This window comes from Fonsecaea nubica, assembly GCF_001646965.1.
Source record: "Fonsecaea nubica strain CBS 269.64 chromosome Unknown Scaff119, whole genome shotgun sequence".
Taxonomy (NCBI): Eukaryota; Fungi; Ascomycota; class Eurotiomycetes; order Chaetothyriales; family Herpotrichiellaceae; genus Fonsecaea; species Fonsecaea nubica.
In genome coordinates, this window is record NW_019173792.1 from 22,962 (window position 1) to 40,353 (window position 17,392).

General features: G+C 51.6%; 5 protein-coding genes across 5 annotated transcripts; 1 reads left to right on the forward strand and 4 right to left on the reverse strand.

The window, feature by feature from the left end:
- Nucleotides 1–957: 957 nt before the first annotated feature.
- AYO20_10696 (hypothetical protein) lies at nucleotides 958–3,302 on the reverse strand (the record flags this gene model as incomplete). The annotated part of the gene is made up of 2 exons (XM_022648952.1): nucleotides 958–3,097; nucleotides 3,148–3,302. The coding sequence occupies 2 exons, from the start codon at nucleotides 3,300–3,302 to the stop codon at nucleotides 958–960; spliced, it is 2,295 nt and encodes a 764-aa protein (XP_022495052.1).
- Nucleotides 3,303–3,941: 639 nt separating this feature from the next.
- On the forward strand, nucleotides 3,942–6,971 carry AYO20_10697 (hypothetical protein; the record flags this gene model as incomplete). The annotated part of the gene is made up of 1 exon (XM_022648953.1): nucleotides 3,942–6,971. The coding sequence occupies one exon, from the start codon at nucleotides 3,942–3,944 to the stop codon at nucleotides 6,969–6,971; it is 3,030 nt and encodes a 1,009-aa protein (XP_022495053.1).
- Nucleotides 6,972–7,656: 685 nt separating this feature from the next.
- AYO20_10698 (hypothetical protein) lies at nucleotides 7,657–9,650 on the reverse strand (the record flags this gene model as incomplete). The annotated part of the gene is made up of 3 exons (XM_022648954.1): nucleotides 7,657–8,243; nucleotides 8,317–8,900; nucleotides 8,971–9,650. The coding sequence occupies 3 exons, from the start codon at nucleotides 9,648–9,650 to the stop codon at nucleotides 7,657–7,659; spliced, it is 1,851 nt and encodes a 616-aa protein (XP_022495054.1).
- A 991-nt stretch (nucleotides 9,651–10,641) lies between these two features.
- AYO20_10699 (hypothetical protein) lies at nucleotides 10,642–12,136 on the reverse strand (the record flags this gene model as incomplete). Its single annotated transcript, XM_022648955.1, has 2 exons — nucleotides 10,642–11,609; nucleotides 11,662–12,136. The coding sequence occupies 2 exons, from the start codon at nucleotides 12,134–12,136 to the stop codon at nucleotides 10,642–10,644; spliced, it is 1,443 nt and encodes a 480-aa protein (XP_022495055.1).
- Nucleotides 12,137–13,044: 908 nt separating this feature from the next.
- On the reverse strand, nucleotides 13,045–15,966 carry AYO20_10700 (hypothetical protein; the record flags this gene model as incomplete). Its single annotated transcript, XM_022648956.1, has 4 exons — nucleotides 13,045–13,603; nucleotides 13,839–14,018; nucleotides 14,534–14,751; nucleotides 14,806–15,966. The coding sequence occupies 4 exons, from the start codon at nucleotides 15,964–15,966 to the stop codon at nucleotides 13,045–13,047; spliced, it is 2,118 nt and encodes a 705-aa protein (XP_022495056.1).
- Nucleotides 15,967–17,392: the final 1,426 nt, after the last annotated feature.

Genomic DNA, 17,392 nt, shown 5'->3' on the forward strand with positions numbered 1-17,392 from the left:
GTAGTCAGTTGAGGGCGGACAATGGGCCGTTCTCATATACTCAAGTGGGGTGCGGCAATAATAGACAAGGCAGAAATGCGTTCATGGACTTTTGCCCTGACAACCTGATTACCTCTGACACAGCCGTGCCTACGTAGAGGGTGGATTCATTCTCCCGCCTTGGACGACATCATCGTCCTGTGGCACGGCCACCTTTGGGGCCACCAGGGGTTCACCACCTAGTGACCTAGTGGGCCTACCACCACCACGAGGCAAGAACCAAAGAACCCGCCAACTTCGCATGGACGAATCCTTTGCATCGCAGCCAGGGGATGCCTTGCTCGCAGATCTCAAGCCTGACTACTTGTGGCCTCACCGGTTCGAAACATTTAACGCCTTCCCTAGGTCTTCGCGAACCGCTCCTGCAGGCCCCCCTGCCCTCCATTCCCACCTCTTGTTGACCTTTGTGCAACATCCATCGACTCGACGATTGGAACCCAGATGCTGATGGCGTACGCCGGACACCCCAGTGTGCCGCTCCAAAGAAAACGCCGCGTTCGTCACTCGATAGGCAACCTCATCTGTCATCGCGGAGGGACGATTACCAAGTTTTGTAGTCTTCTGGGGACAGCTAGAGAGGTGCTTCAAAGATCAAGGGAGAACTAAAGGGTCAGGTTGACGTCGGAGAGGAGAAAAAAGAAAGGCAATATTCAATGATCAATTCATTATTGGTATAGCAAACCACTGCATTAAAATCGGCGATTTCTCTCCCCCACCGTTTCTGGTATAAATAGTCCCATTTCATTCTCATCACCACCTCTCTTTTAACGAGATTAAACGCAGGCATGTCTCCAAGAATCGAAGAACCGAAGTTGTTACCGCCAGGGATAATAGTACACAAGACGCAAGGATATGAACCAGGTTCCTTGCACCTTTCCTTTCTTTTGTCCCAGCCCGTACCTTTTGCGCCTGTCCTGTTTACCGAGAAACCTCTATAGTCTGAGAGGAACTATCGCCCGGAGCATTGCTGCTCCGGTCTGTTGAACCGTCGTATCTGCCACCGTATGGACCCCGAGTTGTTGCAGCTGCAGCTGCTATCGGTGTGCTGGGGGTCCCAGAAACCTGCCTCTGCTGATATGTGTACGGTGTCTGTGGTTGCTGACTTTGCTGCTGAGTCTGATATGGTCGACGCGGGTATTGGTGTCCTTGCCCGGGAACACCATTGATTATTGGCTTCTGCGGTGAGGCCGATCGCGCCAGTGTGGCAGCATTGTCTTGTGCCCGTTGTTGATATCCGGGCTGAGTCGGTCGATACCCGCCCGGGGTTTGCGGCTGCGTCTGGGTCGGCGCTGACGCATTGCTGCCATAACTTCCATAACCATTCTGCATGGAGGGTCGCTGAAACTGTTGTATCGTGGGTCGAGACGATGAGTAAGGGGTTGCCGAAGCTTGATATGCATTTTGCTGATAGGCTGGTCGCGCAATTGTGGGGGTCTGATAACTCTGTTGTGCTCGAATGCCGTAAGCCGCAGTGGCGGGCACAGAAGCATTGTAGTTTCGAACTTGGGTGTTGTATGCCATCGGAGTCCCCTGTGTTTGAGAATAGTTCGGGCGAACTTGTTGAGGCGTCCCCGTCGTACGGTTTACTGCCGTTGTGGTTTGATGGGCTATCTTTTGTCGACGCATCATGTAGTCATCTATTTGTCCTGTCCCCGGATAGTCAGGCACTTCGACAACAAGTCTTGTGGAGATGTTCAACTCTTCGAGTTGATCGCCGTTGAGTTTGGCGACGGCAAAAGGAGGCAATGACGAGACCAAGATGTTAAGTTGGTCTCTCAGCATCTCAAAGGTGTCGATTTCCGGGTGTGTTGGCTTCGGTACGGCGCCAGACACAATGGTCTCAAGGCTACGGTTCCTCTGATAGGAGCTGAGTGTTTCAATCATTTCGGAAACCTCTCCCATAAGTTTCTCAACATCCTTCTCTGTGGCTTCAGGTTGGGCGTCTTCTGCCTCGTCTTCTTCAGGCTTGAAGTTGGCGACCAACTCGGCGAACTCGTCTTTGTCTTCTGTTCCTCCATTTTGTCCATCAACAAATGACGTTGCCGAGTCCCTTGTCCTGAAAAGCCTTGACAGCTTTTGCTCGCCGTGATGTTGCCACCATTGCCGACTTTTGTCTTTGGCAGAAACAAGAGAATATGCATTGTCTGAGCTTGGCGCGAAGGAGCAATAGACAGAGCTGAACAATTCATCTGCAGTGAGGTCATGACCTTGTCGCACGCTGTTGGCCTCGAGGGCTGCTTTGAAGTCATTGTTACTGGACGTCGGCTGTCCCTTCCTCCTATCCTGTTGTGGTTGGGTACTTGTGGTAGAATATGAGAGCCATGAACTCGTAGCCAATCTCGCAAACTTGTAGTCGTGCTTGTTCTGGGGTAGATTCTCTGTTCGGCTAGAGTTTGGAATGAATTCCAGATTGTTGCCTCTCGCCACGTCCCTTGCCGTGTGCGGCAGATCTAGAGGCTTGACTCGGCCGATCGGACGAAAGACTGTCCCGAACGACCTCTTTTCTTGCTTCTTCGTTGCATCTTGATCTCCACCCAATGACGAGAAGTCTGTAAGTTCGAATCCGTTAGGTAGCCTTGAGCCTTCGGTCTCAGGTATAACAGCTGTACAGTCGTTTTCAGGTTGTTGGAGAACCTGGAGGCCCGAGAAGAGAATCTGGACACCACCATTGACTTGGCTGCGCAGAGAGAGGAACTGTTTAGTATTTGAACTGATCAAGTCCGCCCCCGGGAAGTCTTCACTTTTGATTTTGGCGACTTCTGAAGACTCAGTTTCATACTTGTCGAGCACATTTATTAACGTTGATAATTGCCCTTGGACATCGGTTTCGACCTTGCCATTCTGTGTTATAGTAGATATATCGGTGATTAGGGCATCTTGAACACTTCGAACATCTTCTTTCAGGGCGCTGAAAGAGTCATATGAGCCTGTCAAAATGCGATCCTCGATAGTATCGTTGGCGGATTCTGACTTGACAAGGCGGGCCCGTTTAATGTCAGGTGCTCCGGACTTCGACGAAGATAAAGGGTATTTGAGAAGCGACGGAGTGGTGTCATGTCTATACCGCGTATTAGTAGTCTGTCACGTACGTGGAACAGCTAAACGTACTTGCGAAGAACTCGCAGGACATCTTGTAGGGTCGATTGTAGAGCAGTGTCTTTTGGCGCAACTTCGGGAGAAACCGTGCGCTTCCGCTTACCCAGGTGCGATGCGGAAACCGTACTAGTATCTTCGTGCTTTGCGATGCCGTTGACTTCGGCCATACTGGGAAATCGTCGTGATGAATTTGAGGAGCCCCGTTGTGATGGTGTTGGCGGGCGACGAGCCGGAGTGAACTAACCCAACCACATGCAACTTCGATGTATATCGCGATATTAGTCTCTTAACATGGTTCAGAGCCTTGATGTGTACAAACGACGCGCGATTTTTTGTTTTGTAACAGGTTGGGTGGTGTAATAGTCTCGACACTGGCAGAAGAAAAGGGAGCGATGAGGGGGTTGTCCACACGCGCTGCGGACTTGCAGGATGACTGGTACAGGAACGCAACGAGAGGAATGGTAAACCGAGTTCGGCCGGGTGCAATGGAGTAAGCCACCAGGAGCAGCTTGGTTGTGGATCGCGAGATGAATCTACCTGACTGTGTTTTTTTTCGCTGCGGACGCTCCGAATCTGAAGTCGATGCAGTTTGACTGCGATCGACTGACAGCCGCAGTTGGCCGTTGGCTTGGCGCGCCTGCGTGCCTTCGCTTTGATCTTCACTGTACCGAGAACAGCTCGCCTTTCAACTCTTGATCGAATTTGAATAGGAATGATGCTCGCTTCGGCATCTTAATCCACGTCTATCACGCGCAGCTCTTCTCTTCCTGAGGTTCTCAATTGCTTCTCCGCTGAAGCATCAATGGATGCTCAGCGTCCAACGTGTTCGTCTTCCGACCGGAAGGCCTCTTGCCTTCTCTCTCCTGCACCTACAGTTTCGCACCAGAGCTGCCCGATATCATTTCCAAACCCGACATTACGGAAGTCGGGCTGAAGGCACAAAGTCTGCTACTCCAACGCCGGTTGTATCGGATTTTCTAGCTCACCAACAAGCGCTGTTCCCTACAGAATTCTCTGACTTTTCCGAGTACATCAGACAAGATGGCGGGAGCTGTTCCAGCAGCCGCCAGAATCCTCAAGAGGGGGCAGAGCGTGACACAGAAGACATAGAGGCGGATCACAGTCGCACGTCCGAACCTCAAACGGATCGTCCACAACACTGGTCACCGCTTCGCAGACGACTGGATCGAATTCTATCCTTGTTCCTTCCCTCTCATCCCAGACGGAACAGGGTTGACCTGTCCTATACCAATGTCCTCCACTGGCAAATGAGCAGCCGGAAGGTGGGCGAACAAGCTACCACGACATTCAGAAGCTCAACCTTTCTTCGCAAACTTCTCCTCGATTACCTTCAGAATGTCGCCCCCCTTTTGCATGGCGCTCAGGACGACGAGAAGCTCTTGTCTGCTTTAGGAACTACTTTTCCTCAGGACTCTTTGAGAACTCTGGAGAATCTCGGCTACGACATTACTGATATCGCAACTTGGGCGTGGATTTTCTCATCGGACAACGTTGACCTTGCCTTTACGAGGTACCTGATCCTGGCGCAAAAAGTACGCGAATCTGGACAAGGTCGGATACCGAAGTTCGTGTTCTTACAACTCCTTCGCGCGGAAAACATCAGTTCTTTTGCCCTGAAGGGATTCATAAAAAGTGTTTTGGCCGATTTACAAATCTGTTTGGAAGCCAAGGAGTATCTTGGCTGGTCCTGGGTTACAAGAGTGTGCCTAGTTGTTCGGTTACTGCGACATGCTCGGTCAGTGGCACCCGAGTGCTTCGAGGATATCAGTATTGTCATCAGGCACCTTTTCTCGGACTACTACAGTGTTCATCCTCGTTCACTCGAGGGTCCGGAGTTGTTGCGCCTTTCCCACATCTACAATCGCTTCTTATCATTAATATCTCTGGCTCCCTACAAAACACCATACAATGCATATCTTTCACAGCAAAATGCGCAACTCTCACTCGTCCGTCAAATGTTCGAGTTCTCCCCACAGCTGCTACTGACGCGTGAGGGCTATCGCGCTTTGATTGCAGTCCAACTACTGCATCCCAAAACGGGGCAGGAACGTGCTTGGGCTGAGGCCAAGTCTCTATCCTGGCCCCCTTGGCGTCATATCAAGTCAGGAATTGAACAGGATCTCGAGTATCCTGGGAAGGAGAGCCGTGTTATCAAACTATTGCAACGAATGAAGACAGCAGGGTACTCTCATGGCGACTGGGAAAGGAGTGCTGCTGTTCTAGCAGGGTGGGATACGGACCGAAGCCCTACGATTCAAACTCGCGCCATATTGATGCGCCAACGACGGCCGTGGCTTCTGTTACAGGGCTTTGGGAAGCAGGAAGAAATTGAATCCAGCGACCCACCGGAACTTTGGGCGGCGCGCATTCGAGCCACAAGAACAAAGCGAGAGGCATGGGCATCCTTTTGTTCCTACGAGAAATCCAAACCCGCTTCCCAAGCACACTATCAACCATATTTTGCGATGCTGGAGAAACTCCTCAATTCAAGTATTCAGCCAGACTCTACGCTAGGCTGGAAATACCTCGCAGGCGATGTCAAAGAACCGTTTGAAGTCTCGGAAAATCCCCGAGAGGTCATTTATGTTGAGACTGAGGTTCCTTCGGCGGATGAATTCTATGAGCACATGCTGCGGGCCGGGGTCAAACCAGCTGGTCATCTTCTTGCCAGCCTGTTGAACCACTCCGTGAAGCTTGAAACTGGATTTGGGTACATTCAAGCTAGCCGATGGGATGAAGTCACAAAAGACGTGCTCCGCCACGCAGAGAAATACCCGGCTTCCGTTATTCGGGACAGTTTGAACAAAATCCCCAAGTCCACTTTGGCTGCCTTCATTGCGCTTATATGCAAGAGCGGACCCAATGATTCACTAATATTTCGTGACATTGGCAGGATGGACTTTGCTACGGACCAATTGATCAAGAGAAATCATCAAGATGTGCCTGCTTTGACATACGCGTCGCAACTGCTGTTCGCTGCAGGCATCACAGACATTCGCGTCTGGAACGCCTTTGTAGAAGGGGCTTCGGTGAGCATCGGAAAACCACCGCCAAACTACAAAGGTGCCGCAGCTAGAGCAGCTGTGTGGCGCCGCTTGAGAAGGATTCTTTCCCCAGAGGAGAAGGGTCTTGACATCCATCCTGACCTCGACACCTTCCGCCATTTGACAAAGGCGCTGAACATGATGTTGAGGGACGTGAACATGCGCATCCCACCACAAAATCTCGGCTCTCTTGCAAAGTCCACGTTCGCTCGAGCAATCTATGGTCGCATGACAGCCTTTCTTCCTGGGTGTGAACGTACGCTCCTTGTTGTACCTGACCTGGAGGATCTCAAACTTATGATCAGCATCCTAGTGTCTGTTCATGACATCCGTGGCTTGCTTGTGCTTTTGAGATGGGTCAATGAGCATGCCATGGTGTTTGGGACAGAGAACATTGCCCCCGAATCCGAGTCTCAGAACACAGCGCACCTAACCCCGTCTCCGCTCCGGGATGTACTCTGTGCAATCAGACTCTTCCTCGAGGGTAGCTTATTGAGTCCTGCCAATTCTTCCTGTGGAGGAGATGGTGGCATGAGGTTTGAGAGTCCTTTACCAAGTGATGGCCATGATGTCTGGGAAGCACGGGAGCACTGTCGCAAGCTGGGCTGGCCGACAGACGACGAGGTCAGGGATTTTCTTGCTCGCGAAGTCAAGTGGATGGAGAGGGTCGGGCGCAACGCGGAATTGACAGCTCGCCGGAAGGCTATGGCCAGTAGGAAAGCGCGGACCATGCAAAGAGACGAGGTGGCTGTTGAGGTGGCTGTTGCATAAATAGAGCATCAAGACCACGAAGAAAATCGCCGGGTTTCGAGCAGTGGCTACCTAATGATTGACAGCATGAATTAAATTTACATTTAAGCTGGAGGTTCTATCGGCCTCTGCTGGAGCCTTTTTCCTCGAACTTGCACCTCCACGATTGACGCATGCCACATGTCTGGTTTCATGACCTCGACGTGTTTTCATATGGTAGTGTCATTTGTCATTTGTCATTTGTCATTTCCGAGCCCTCCTTGAAAGCCTCCCCCTCCCTCTATGCCAAGTATTACTTAGGTGGTAACTATGTATAATTAAAAGTGGCCTCTCTTCATTCCCCTGCTTGCTTTCTTGCTTGAGCCTTTCTCACAAGTCCCCACCAGCATAGTGAGATACACATTATCAACATCATTATCATCAAGTCCTAGTCTAGTAAAGGCAAGCCGGGGTGTTGAGATTACGTGACGAGACGATAGAAACTCCGTCCGTGCCGAACGAATGTAAAGAGAAAGAAAAGGAAGGGGGTGGCCATCTCCTTTTGTGGAATCCCGGTTGTCCATCCATGTCTCTAGTCCGTGTACTTTGCGTCACTTCAAGTTGGGAAGTAAAAGGGCGACAGGGCACATACCCAGCTCCAGAGACCCCATGAAACCAACTCACGCCATCTTAATCAATCCTTGAGAAGGATCTCCTTCCAAGTAGCTTAGCTCATGGCAAATTTGGATCTCGCACGCAGAGACGCGCCAAAGTACCAGAGCGCCCAGATGCCGATGACACCGCCGCAGAGCAGGCCACCGAGCACGCTGATGCCTCGACCGATACCTAGATTGACGTACAGTGGGTGCGCGTAGATGATGCTCCCGGCAGCCAGAGCAGACCTGCATAGATCATTTGCTGCAAAGAGAGAGGCGGCATATTGTGGGTAGGTGAGTGGCAGGTACATGAAGATGCACTGGAAGAGTATGAAGGCGCCCACGGCGTAGAACGTGATGCCGATAATGGACACGATCCAGTGGATATGCGGCGTGGATGTCCAGCCGAACCAAAACATTCCTGCGGGCAAGAGCGTGGTGGCGAAAAGAGCTGGCACAAGACGGTGTTCTTGGGCACGAAGGCCGTTCTTCTTGATGTCGGGTTCGAGGTAGAAGTACACATACGACACATAGATGAGAGTACCGATGACGCAGCCGACGACGATGCAGACAAAGACAACACCCAGTTCGCCAATGTTGAAGCCGTACATGCCGACGTAGACAAGGGGGAAAGCCTCGAAGAAGGAGTAGTAAATCCCTGTTCCGAGCATATTAGTCACAATGTGCATTCTGCAGGTGGATGGGCAGCAAAGTATAAGGGAGGCACTCACCATATATCAGGCTTGTGTAGACATTCGTAAAGAAGACTGCGGGATCCTTCAAGAAGATCTCAATGGGCTTCCACATCTGCTCTATCGCGACTTTGGAGAATGACATGGTTCCTTGGTCGATCTCTCCTTGGCTCTTCAAGTTCGGATTGCCCGTCAGTTTTCGGAGACGTTGTGCGCGGCGCAAGAGGATGTTGTTGGCGGAGGTTTCGGGCATGGAGAGAAACATGAGGACAAAGATTGGGGACGACATCCAAAGGACTTCCCACAATGCCCAGCGCCAGCCTTCTACAACAACCGAAAAGCCCGACAAAAGCGGCCCCAGCGCAGGCGCACAAAATGCTGCAGCGACCCATGCCGTGAGAGCATAGGGAAGTTTCAAGAGGCCGTACATGTCGCCCATGGATGCGCCACCGGTAGCGAGACAGGGGCTACCCATGAAACCGGTCAGGAATCGCAGCACAAGCAAAGATGCGTAGCTATTTGCTAGTGCGGTAGGCACGCAGAGGATCACAAAGAGGCCAAAGGAGATGATGTAGGGGATATTTCGCCCAATGGCCGGAAGCTCGGAGAGAGGAGAGAAGATCCTGAATCAAACCATGTGAGCATCGTGAACAACACACCGGCGTTGGAGGGGACATGCAGGATCAAACTTACATCGGGCCAAAGCCATACCCCAGGACATACATGCTCAGTCCCAAGCTTGCTTTACTCTGTCCCACGCCAAATTTTGCCATCACCTGAGGTTCAGCCGAGGTGTAGATAGCACTGGCAGAGTACACCGCGAAGGTATACATAAAGATGAGAAAGGAAACCCAGACTTTCTTCCAGCTTCCCCAATTCTGGGGGTTTGCTGGATCATCAGTGGTGTACCAGTCCACCAGGATGATGCCGTCCGCGGTTCTCTGAGGGGCGATAACGCTGCTTTGTCGACGCTCGATGGCCTCTTCTTGTTCAACTTCGAATCGTTCCCGAGAATACGGCAGTGTCTGTTCTCTGGTCCTCGTCCGCGTGGTGACAACTGTGAACTCTCCTCGAGCAGCGGAGTTGGCTGTCGGAATAGTACTCAGGTTTCGAGCTTCGATGTCCTCACGATTTGCATGTGACTGTTCGCGAGAAACAGGATGCGGAGTGGTGGTATGGCTGGTATGGCGACTGACATCCACATCTGGGGTAGACTCGATCTCCTTTTCTTTTTCATTCACAGTGGCCTGTTCCCATGGGATGGAGAAGCCGGGGTCTTGTTCTGGAAAAGCAAAGAATCTGCCTTTGGTTATCCAATTGATTGCTTGCCCCAAAGGTGCGTCTTGGATCGCATCCAGAATTGCTTTCGTCATGTTGATAGTTCCGTATCGTGAGGATTGATTTGGGCAACAAGGAAAAGCCGAATCAGGGATGAAGACGAACGGATTGGAGTATGCCAGCAGCAGGTTCCCTTCTTATTAGGATGATACAAACTTCAGGCCTTCTTTTAGCGTTTCAGACCCCCATACTATACCTGTGCTTAATCATGCAGGGAACGATATTTGACCGACGTTGTGTAGCTTATGATGCGCCCGTAGGAAAAGTGGACATCTGAAGAACCTGCAGGGCAACAGGGCTCTTGTATTGGGTAGGATGATTAGTCGAGCCAGGGTTGAAGCATTTCCACCATACAACACCGAATTGTCAGCAACTGAGACTCGAAGCATTGGCATCGCCGTTGGTTGTAGCGGCCCGACCACTACTGCCGTAAGGAGAAAAATGTAATCGTGGTAGAGGACCAGACGAGGCTGCTGTACCGAGTAGCTGAATCCAGTAGTAGTTGGCGCCCCTTGCGGAAGAAACCAGCCGAGCAAATGCGATAGATATGGATGAGTCACCTCACACCATGATGAAAGCATCTAGAACCCCACAGGCCCTTTGGTCGTTAGATTTCCTCGGACTGAGCGGATTGGTAGACCTGCAACCCTTGCCGCTTGAATAGGTATATGTCACATGCGATTTAGGGGAGAGGCGCATTTCTGTTACTGATCTTACATAACCGTGGTGCCGTGGTGGCCCAGTCGGGCGAATGGCGCGCCGGTCTCATCCACACCCGCCACGCTTGTTGGATATCCGTATTTTCTTTGTCAGCGAGGCTCGTTTGCGACGTCAGAGGGCATCGGTGAGCTGTGTGCCTGATTGGGAGTCTATTCTGCGTCTCGGATTCGGGGATTTGACATCTGGATCTTTTCTGTTCAGGCCTGGTACCTCAAGTTTGATGTTTAATCAACAACCAAGAAATTTCCAGCTCGGGTTTTGATGAGCCAAGGAGCACTGTAGTAGTATTGATCCGTCTTCAGTTGTTCATCTCGCAGCCGACTCCCACAGTGTGAAGTATTTTGGCTTGTCCTCTGTGAATAAATATGGTGGGATGAATCCGTTAGGTAAAGCCACCATTTCAATTTCAAGCCTCACACTGGCCTTTTGGAAAACGGGTTGCAGTTCTCTGCATTTTTCGACCATCAGACGCTGTGCGAGTACAACCTGGCTGATTTGTTCCTCCCTTTCTCCATCCTCGGACACGGTCAATCTAGGCTCGTCGTCTTCTCTGTAATATTCATATGAATATACCAAGTTACTGAGAAGTTGTACTCCATGCTTCGCTTTGTCGGTCGCGATACATGTTTCGAAAGGAAACCAAACCCGTCGCCGAGCGTGAAATGGTGGTCGATCGCCCAAGGGAATACCAAACACTTTGAGAGTCTCGAGGTTCGGCGGGAGTCGGCGCCACGTGGCGTGATCGCACACGGCTCGTACCCTTATCAGGTTGACTGTCCGCACATCGAGGTCAAGTTGCTTGAGAGCACGGAAGGCTGACAGATTGAGATGTTGGCCGGGATGGCTGAATGGCTGATGAGATGGTCTCGAGTATCCCAGGCTCAAAGACAAGTGCTCAAGCGAGTGGGTACAGTGCTTGGCTATGGCATCCACAAAGGTCCCGGGGGATACGTTGCCGTGCATGCGACTGTTCCTAGTAAACATGCCGTCATAGCGGATGCCTTCACTAATCTTGAGCGATTTCAATGCTCGAGGGAAACTCAACAGAATTTCCAAGGAAGGCGAGAAGATATCGCATTCTTCGAGATGTAGGTGTTCGAGGTTCGTCGATCCGACGAGTGCCGGGTCACCCTGGAATTGTCGCAGCAGTCGGTCGGGAAAGTCGGTGCTCGCACACGACATTGTCAACGAGCGCAGATTCGGGTGCAAGAAGAGCATTGCGTATTTGGTCATAGAATATATCTCCTTTTGACCGTCGACGAAGTGTAAGGTGCCTAAAATAGTGATCAGCTGGAGGATGAACACGATCGGGTCCAGAATACCTACAGTTTCGCAGATTGGGTAGGGCCCGCTCCACACTGTTGGGTATTACTGCTGAAGCTGCCTCGAAGATGCGCTCATACCGGTCCTGCAGATTGACCCAGCCGACTCTCTCCTCGGGGAATTTCGCATTGCAGTCGGGCGTCTCGAGACACAGGTCTTGGAGGTTTCGCATCATGAAAATATAAGCTGGCAATGTGCTCAGGCCATGATCTTCCCCAAACTTAGTGGAGACGAGCAGCGAGCGAATCCATGAGATGCGGCGGGGATTTGCATGTAGACTGGCTGACAGGGCAGAGGCTTGACAACCACTGACCACCTCAATTGTGTGATACAGGAAGGGCTCCGCCAGGTCGTCAAAGTGCTTGGAGACCAGAGTCGCGTTGCACAGGGTTCGGAAATCGAGGTAGCTGAAGATGTTAATCAGGACCTCATCGGGGAGGTGTAGTAATAGCAAGGCGGTCGGTGTCTGTGCGATCATGGTGGTGGAGAGTAAGACGAGGGAGTGGCCGGAGATGCAGGAGGTCAATTTGCCGTCATCAGAGCTCTCGCACTATCAAGATGTTGGAATGATGGTCCGTTTGAAGTAAGAGATGTGTCCAGAGTCAGAAAACATGAAGAGTAAGATGCCGGACGTGATTGATGATGATCACATGTTGTTGGAAGAAGGGGGCCAGCAAGGTGACAAGGTGACAAGGTGAATCAGATCCAAGACCTTTGAAGGGGGTGAACGATGTCATCGCTGCCTCAGGCTAGAGTGAGTGTCAGAGTGTCACTTGGCCAGACTGGCTGGCACTCCGCCACTGGGTGCAGCTTCCGCCTCGCCGCCCAACTGGCCCCATGAATTTAGCTAAAGCTGCTCTACTGGCGAATACCTTAGCCCTATAGGCCACTAGTCTCTCGCCTGGGGCCTAGGGTTAAACCCCCCGGGGTTGATTTTGACACGCGAGCGATGCACGCGATGTTCTAAGCGTCCTTGAATTCGACATCAATGTATTTTCGAATTGCTGCTGCAATATTGCAGTCTACAGCAGCTCTGTTTCGTGAGCCAACTATAGTCACTGGACTCGTAATTGCCCCAACGGACTCCCGCATTGTGCAACCATTAATCATGATTCTCCTTTTCATCTCCAGGCAAATGGAACTTCATCCACAGTTGAGAAGCCCATCGAGACTGTTACTGAGTTCAAGAGACGTTCGTCAACTCCTGGACGAACATGGCGTCATTTGACAAGGGGGGCGGCCTCGGATAGGATGCTACCAGAGCCTCATCGTCTTTGGGCAGCCTGTGGAAGCCACCATAACCCACAGCTATTTGGATGACCAAAAAGCTGCAGGCTCTGTGATTTCCTGGACCGGATGTCGTCAATAAATCCTTCGCTCTGTATCTCAAGCGGGCGCCTCATAGCCTCTCCTGAACACTCGGCCAAACATATCCACTCCGACCCTTTCACCCTTTGTCTCACTCTTGGCTTCGTTTTCTGCGTTCGCTGGAATGTCTACCTGTTGCCCAGTGACCCTCCAGCCGCAGGCTGTTTGGGCAAACTTTGTCAACGCATCCCCTCTCAAATCCAGCCATCCGCTCAATACACTGAGGTCGATTTGTCGAAACGTCTTTCCCACCTCTCCCGCGATACGTATTCTCACCAAGTCCTCAAATCCAACGACGTCGGCGTAGAGGTCTGAGTAAAGATCGTCTGACTCAAGCGTAGACCAGAATGCCTCGTACTGAGCGGACTCGAGCAGGGTGTTTAGTCGGGTGAGCTTTTGTATTGATTCAGTGAGATCCGTGGTGGGGATCGAGGTGTTGCCAGGGCTGTAGGGGATAGTCGAGGGAGGGAGAAGCGCAAGACAGAGGGAGAAAGATGGTGAGGGGAAGACGGTCAGCGCTTTGACAAGGATGTTTGTCGCAGTCTCGGGGTGGAGGAGTTGAGGATTGAATTGGTATCTATGACAGTCCAGGTTAGCATGTCGGTCGCTGCAGTACCAAAACCGGTTTGACTTGAGGCTCTCCAAAGTATGAGATGGCATCAGATAGAGCTAATAATACAACTCTCCATAGTTCCCGAGGGACAAGTCAGGTAATAGGAAACGTGGTATGAAAATTCTCTTCATCATGCGAAATCGCTGGGGGCTTTCTTTTTTAGGGGGGTGGCTAGCTGCCAGCACATGGGTTTCCTTACAATTTGAGCAGAGCGAGACTTGCGTATGCGTCAAAGAACTTTTCCTCGCACTGCTGGTTGACGTATTCCTGGAACGTGGTCGTCGTCTCAGGGTTATAGCGGTTGAGGCCGTTCAGGATCTCGTCAATGTGCGCAGGCCTCTCCTTGCATTTATCGAAGGCGTAACCCATCTTGTCGAGGCTGCCGCGACGCAAATCAAAGGTACTTGTATCGGGACAGGATTTTTGATTCCAGATTGAAAACACGCGGGGGTGATTGAGCGACCTCTGTTTCTTGACCGAAATAAATATGTGTTGCTGAAGAATTATTTCATTGTCCAAGTGCGCACTGCGTCTCCGCAGTCGTCCCAATTCGAAACACAGACTTGCCGCCCTAGAGTATGAGGTCCTAACGCAGCAACTATCCCAAAGCAGCGGGTTTTACTCGATTCTTCCAGCTGGGAGAGGCTCTTCAAAGCCCTGAATTTCATCAATGTTGGAATCAACTATGCTATGGCATCGGACGCATGTTTTATGTGCCTGCCCTTTCCAGTAATATACAAACACACCGGAAGCAGCCCAGACCGTGAAATTTGTGTGTCCAAACTCTAAAAAGATAGAGAGACATAGATCATGAATGGCACAGATCCCCGCCGAGACCCTCATCTCAGTTCTGGCGCCGTACCCAAGAAACCATCTTGATATCATGTTACTAACCAAACTGCTGCACCAATGACAAGGGCTGCCATGAGGAGGGTGAGGATTCCTGCCCCAGCCTTGTCGCCCGTCGTGATGTTATCACGCAAGGCGGCAGGATTGGTTGGTGCCGTGGACCCGGCGTTCGGGTCACTCTTCGAGGTCGCGCCCGTCCTTGTGGACTTGGGCATCAGAGCTTGTGAGTTCAAAACACTGCCAATAACGGACAATGCAGCCATCTGGAGAGGAACATTAGTAACAGCAAAGAGATCGTCAAGTTTAGCAATTCATACCTGCTGTCCAACGCCAGTCGAGCCGTCCCAAGTGCTCGTGTACCACTGCATGCCGCACTCACGACCGTTGGCACCACCGTCGCATTGTCCTGCAGCTGCCTGCGCACTGGCCTGGAGTTTCGGAATAATCTGGGGGGCTGTAGACGGCACGAGCAGACTGGTCACAGCCAACCATCTCGCCAAATATGCCTTGAAGCTCTTTTGATCCTGGTCGCACACCAGAGTCGATTCACATTGAATTTCAGACAAGATGTTGCCCCCGTATTGTGAGGGGAAGAACAATGTGAAGGTGCTGTTTAAGATGGTGTTGACTCGATCCTCCCAGACGGAACTACCATTCGTCAAGTTGTACATGTATGCGGAGCCCACGAGAAGGGTGCCGTAGTTATAGGTCCACACATATCTGGTCTGATCCGTACAGTTGTTGTTTGAATCGGTGTTGTCCCAAATGTAGAGAACGCCGCTCGATGGATCCGTTTGCATCAGTGCACTGGTTTCCATCCAGTCATAGACCATGTTCGCCCAGTCGGCATAGCTTGAGTTGCCCGTCACATACGCGAGTCGTGCAGCGAGTTGGAAATTCCCTCCGTTAGATACAGCGTTCTTCAAATTCCACCCGGCGTTGAACTGGAACACCTGCCAATGGAAGCCACCACCGCAAGTATTAGTGTCCCACAAAGCCTTCTGATAGTTGAAGACGGCCTGGGCCAGCGACAACCACGACGGGGCGTCTTCTTCATCGGACTCTGGAAAGTTTGCTTCAACGGCATCCATGGCGGAAAAGGCCCAGAAAACCTGATCGTCGACACCCATACTCTTCGATTGGTTAGGTGGGTTGAAGTTGTTGTCAGGTCCACGTTGGAATTGCAGCGCCTGTGCCACCACAGGATTATACGAGGAGTCATTCGTGTACTGCCAATAGTGGATGAGCGAGCCAAACATTGCGCCAGCCTCCCACCAACAATAGATTGCCGGGTTGTTGGGATCGCAGCTCAAACCACCAGGTAAGAGTCCGGGAACTTGGCCCGTTTGGTTCCCAGTGTAGGAAGTCATCATGTCAAATGCCACTGACGAGGCAGCCGACGTCACACTGCTGGGATCATTGATATCGAGTGAAATGGCGAGTGCGCCAGGCACAAGGGCCAGAGGCAGGAGCCTCATGGCGTGTGAGTTGGAAGAAGATAACGAGAGTAAAGGCGGACAACCGACGGTGGTTGATGACGGTCAAACGGTGCCCCAGATTCGTCGCGCGTTAAAATATCTACAATGAGAATAGGCGAGGCGATTGAAATGGGCGCAAGCGATGGACGGGAATTTTGAGTCGACGCTGTGCCTGCACAGGCTCTCTTTCGGAAAATTCTGATGGTTGTAAGATGGAAAAGAATGGCGACGATTGTCTTGTTGCGGTGCGTCGAGATTGTTTGGATAAGACAAGAGAGTGAGAGTTCGAAAGGGCGACAAAGAAAGATAGCCCCAGTCGATCGATCCCTGACCCCCTAAAAAAAACTGACCTACGCAAATGTTTTGGATCATGCGTCAAACGATTCCCAGTTTGAGCCGAGCGACCGTGTCTCAAAACTTGACCTCCACCCCGTTTGGTGGCCATTGTCCATCCTTCAGCGCAACATGGGCTCCACCGATGCCGAAGCGTGTCCTCGCGAGATTGCGTCTCGAGCACTGCCTCAACTGTTTAATATTGAACAACTGTCGGTACATTGGCTCTGGCTAACGTCTTCTACTACGCCGTGTTTCTGCCAATAATAACGATACTATGACACAGCAGAACCTGAGCGCTAGACGAACCCCAGTCCCTCCTCACCTTCCTGGCCCTCGTCCCTGCATTATTACTACTCCGCCTCGACGTGGAGAGAGGACGCGCAGTCCGCCCACAGTCTTTCGCAGTGTATAAACTCGAGCAGCTGGCAAGAGAACGCAGTTTGGAGGGGGAGGGGCTTCACAGTTCGCCTACTTACTCCGTAAAAGCTTCACGCATTTGGTGCCCAAGAGAAAAGCTTAGCAGCTCTTGTAGAACGTGGGCCTTGGCTTGTGCCCCAGCCTAGAGGCTTGATTGCGCAGTCCCGCAAACTCTGGGCGAGCTTGACTTGGCCTCCTCTAACGCACACCAGTTCTTCTCTGAGCTATCCCTCATGTCTCATGGCATTGCATTACGCTTTGTATGTCGGATGCACTGCCTGACTGTCTATTCACCGGTTTGCTGTTTTCTTGATGACGCGTCTCGGATATCCCAGGCTGACACAGACCACTGCGACCTCCTTCGCTCAATTTGCGCGATCATCCGTGCCCACGTAACCAGCGCTTGACTGAACATGATTTGGTGCACTGATCAAACTGAGCTCGCCTCGTAAAGACTACGATGCCTTTCCCTCCTGTTATCTTCGTGAGACGCGCGAGATCAGTGGACGATAAAGAGGCCGAGTCCTCTGGAAGACATGACGAGGAAGGAACCAAGATTGTTTGCGGGAGATGACACAAGGCGGGAGGTGCGCGTCGCAGGTAAAACAGGCATCCCATACACCAAGCAAGTCATTGGGAATTCAAATACCCAACCACTGCTATTGTATTTGCT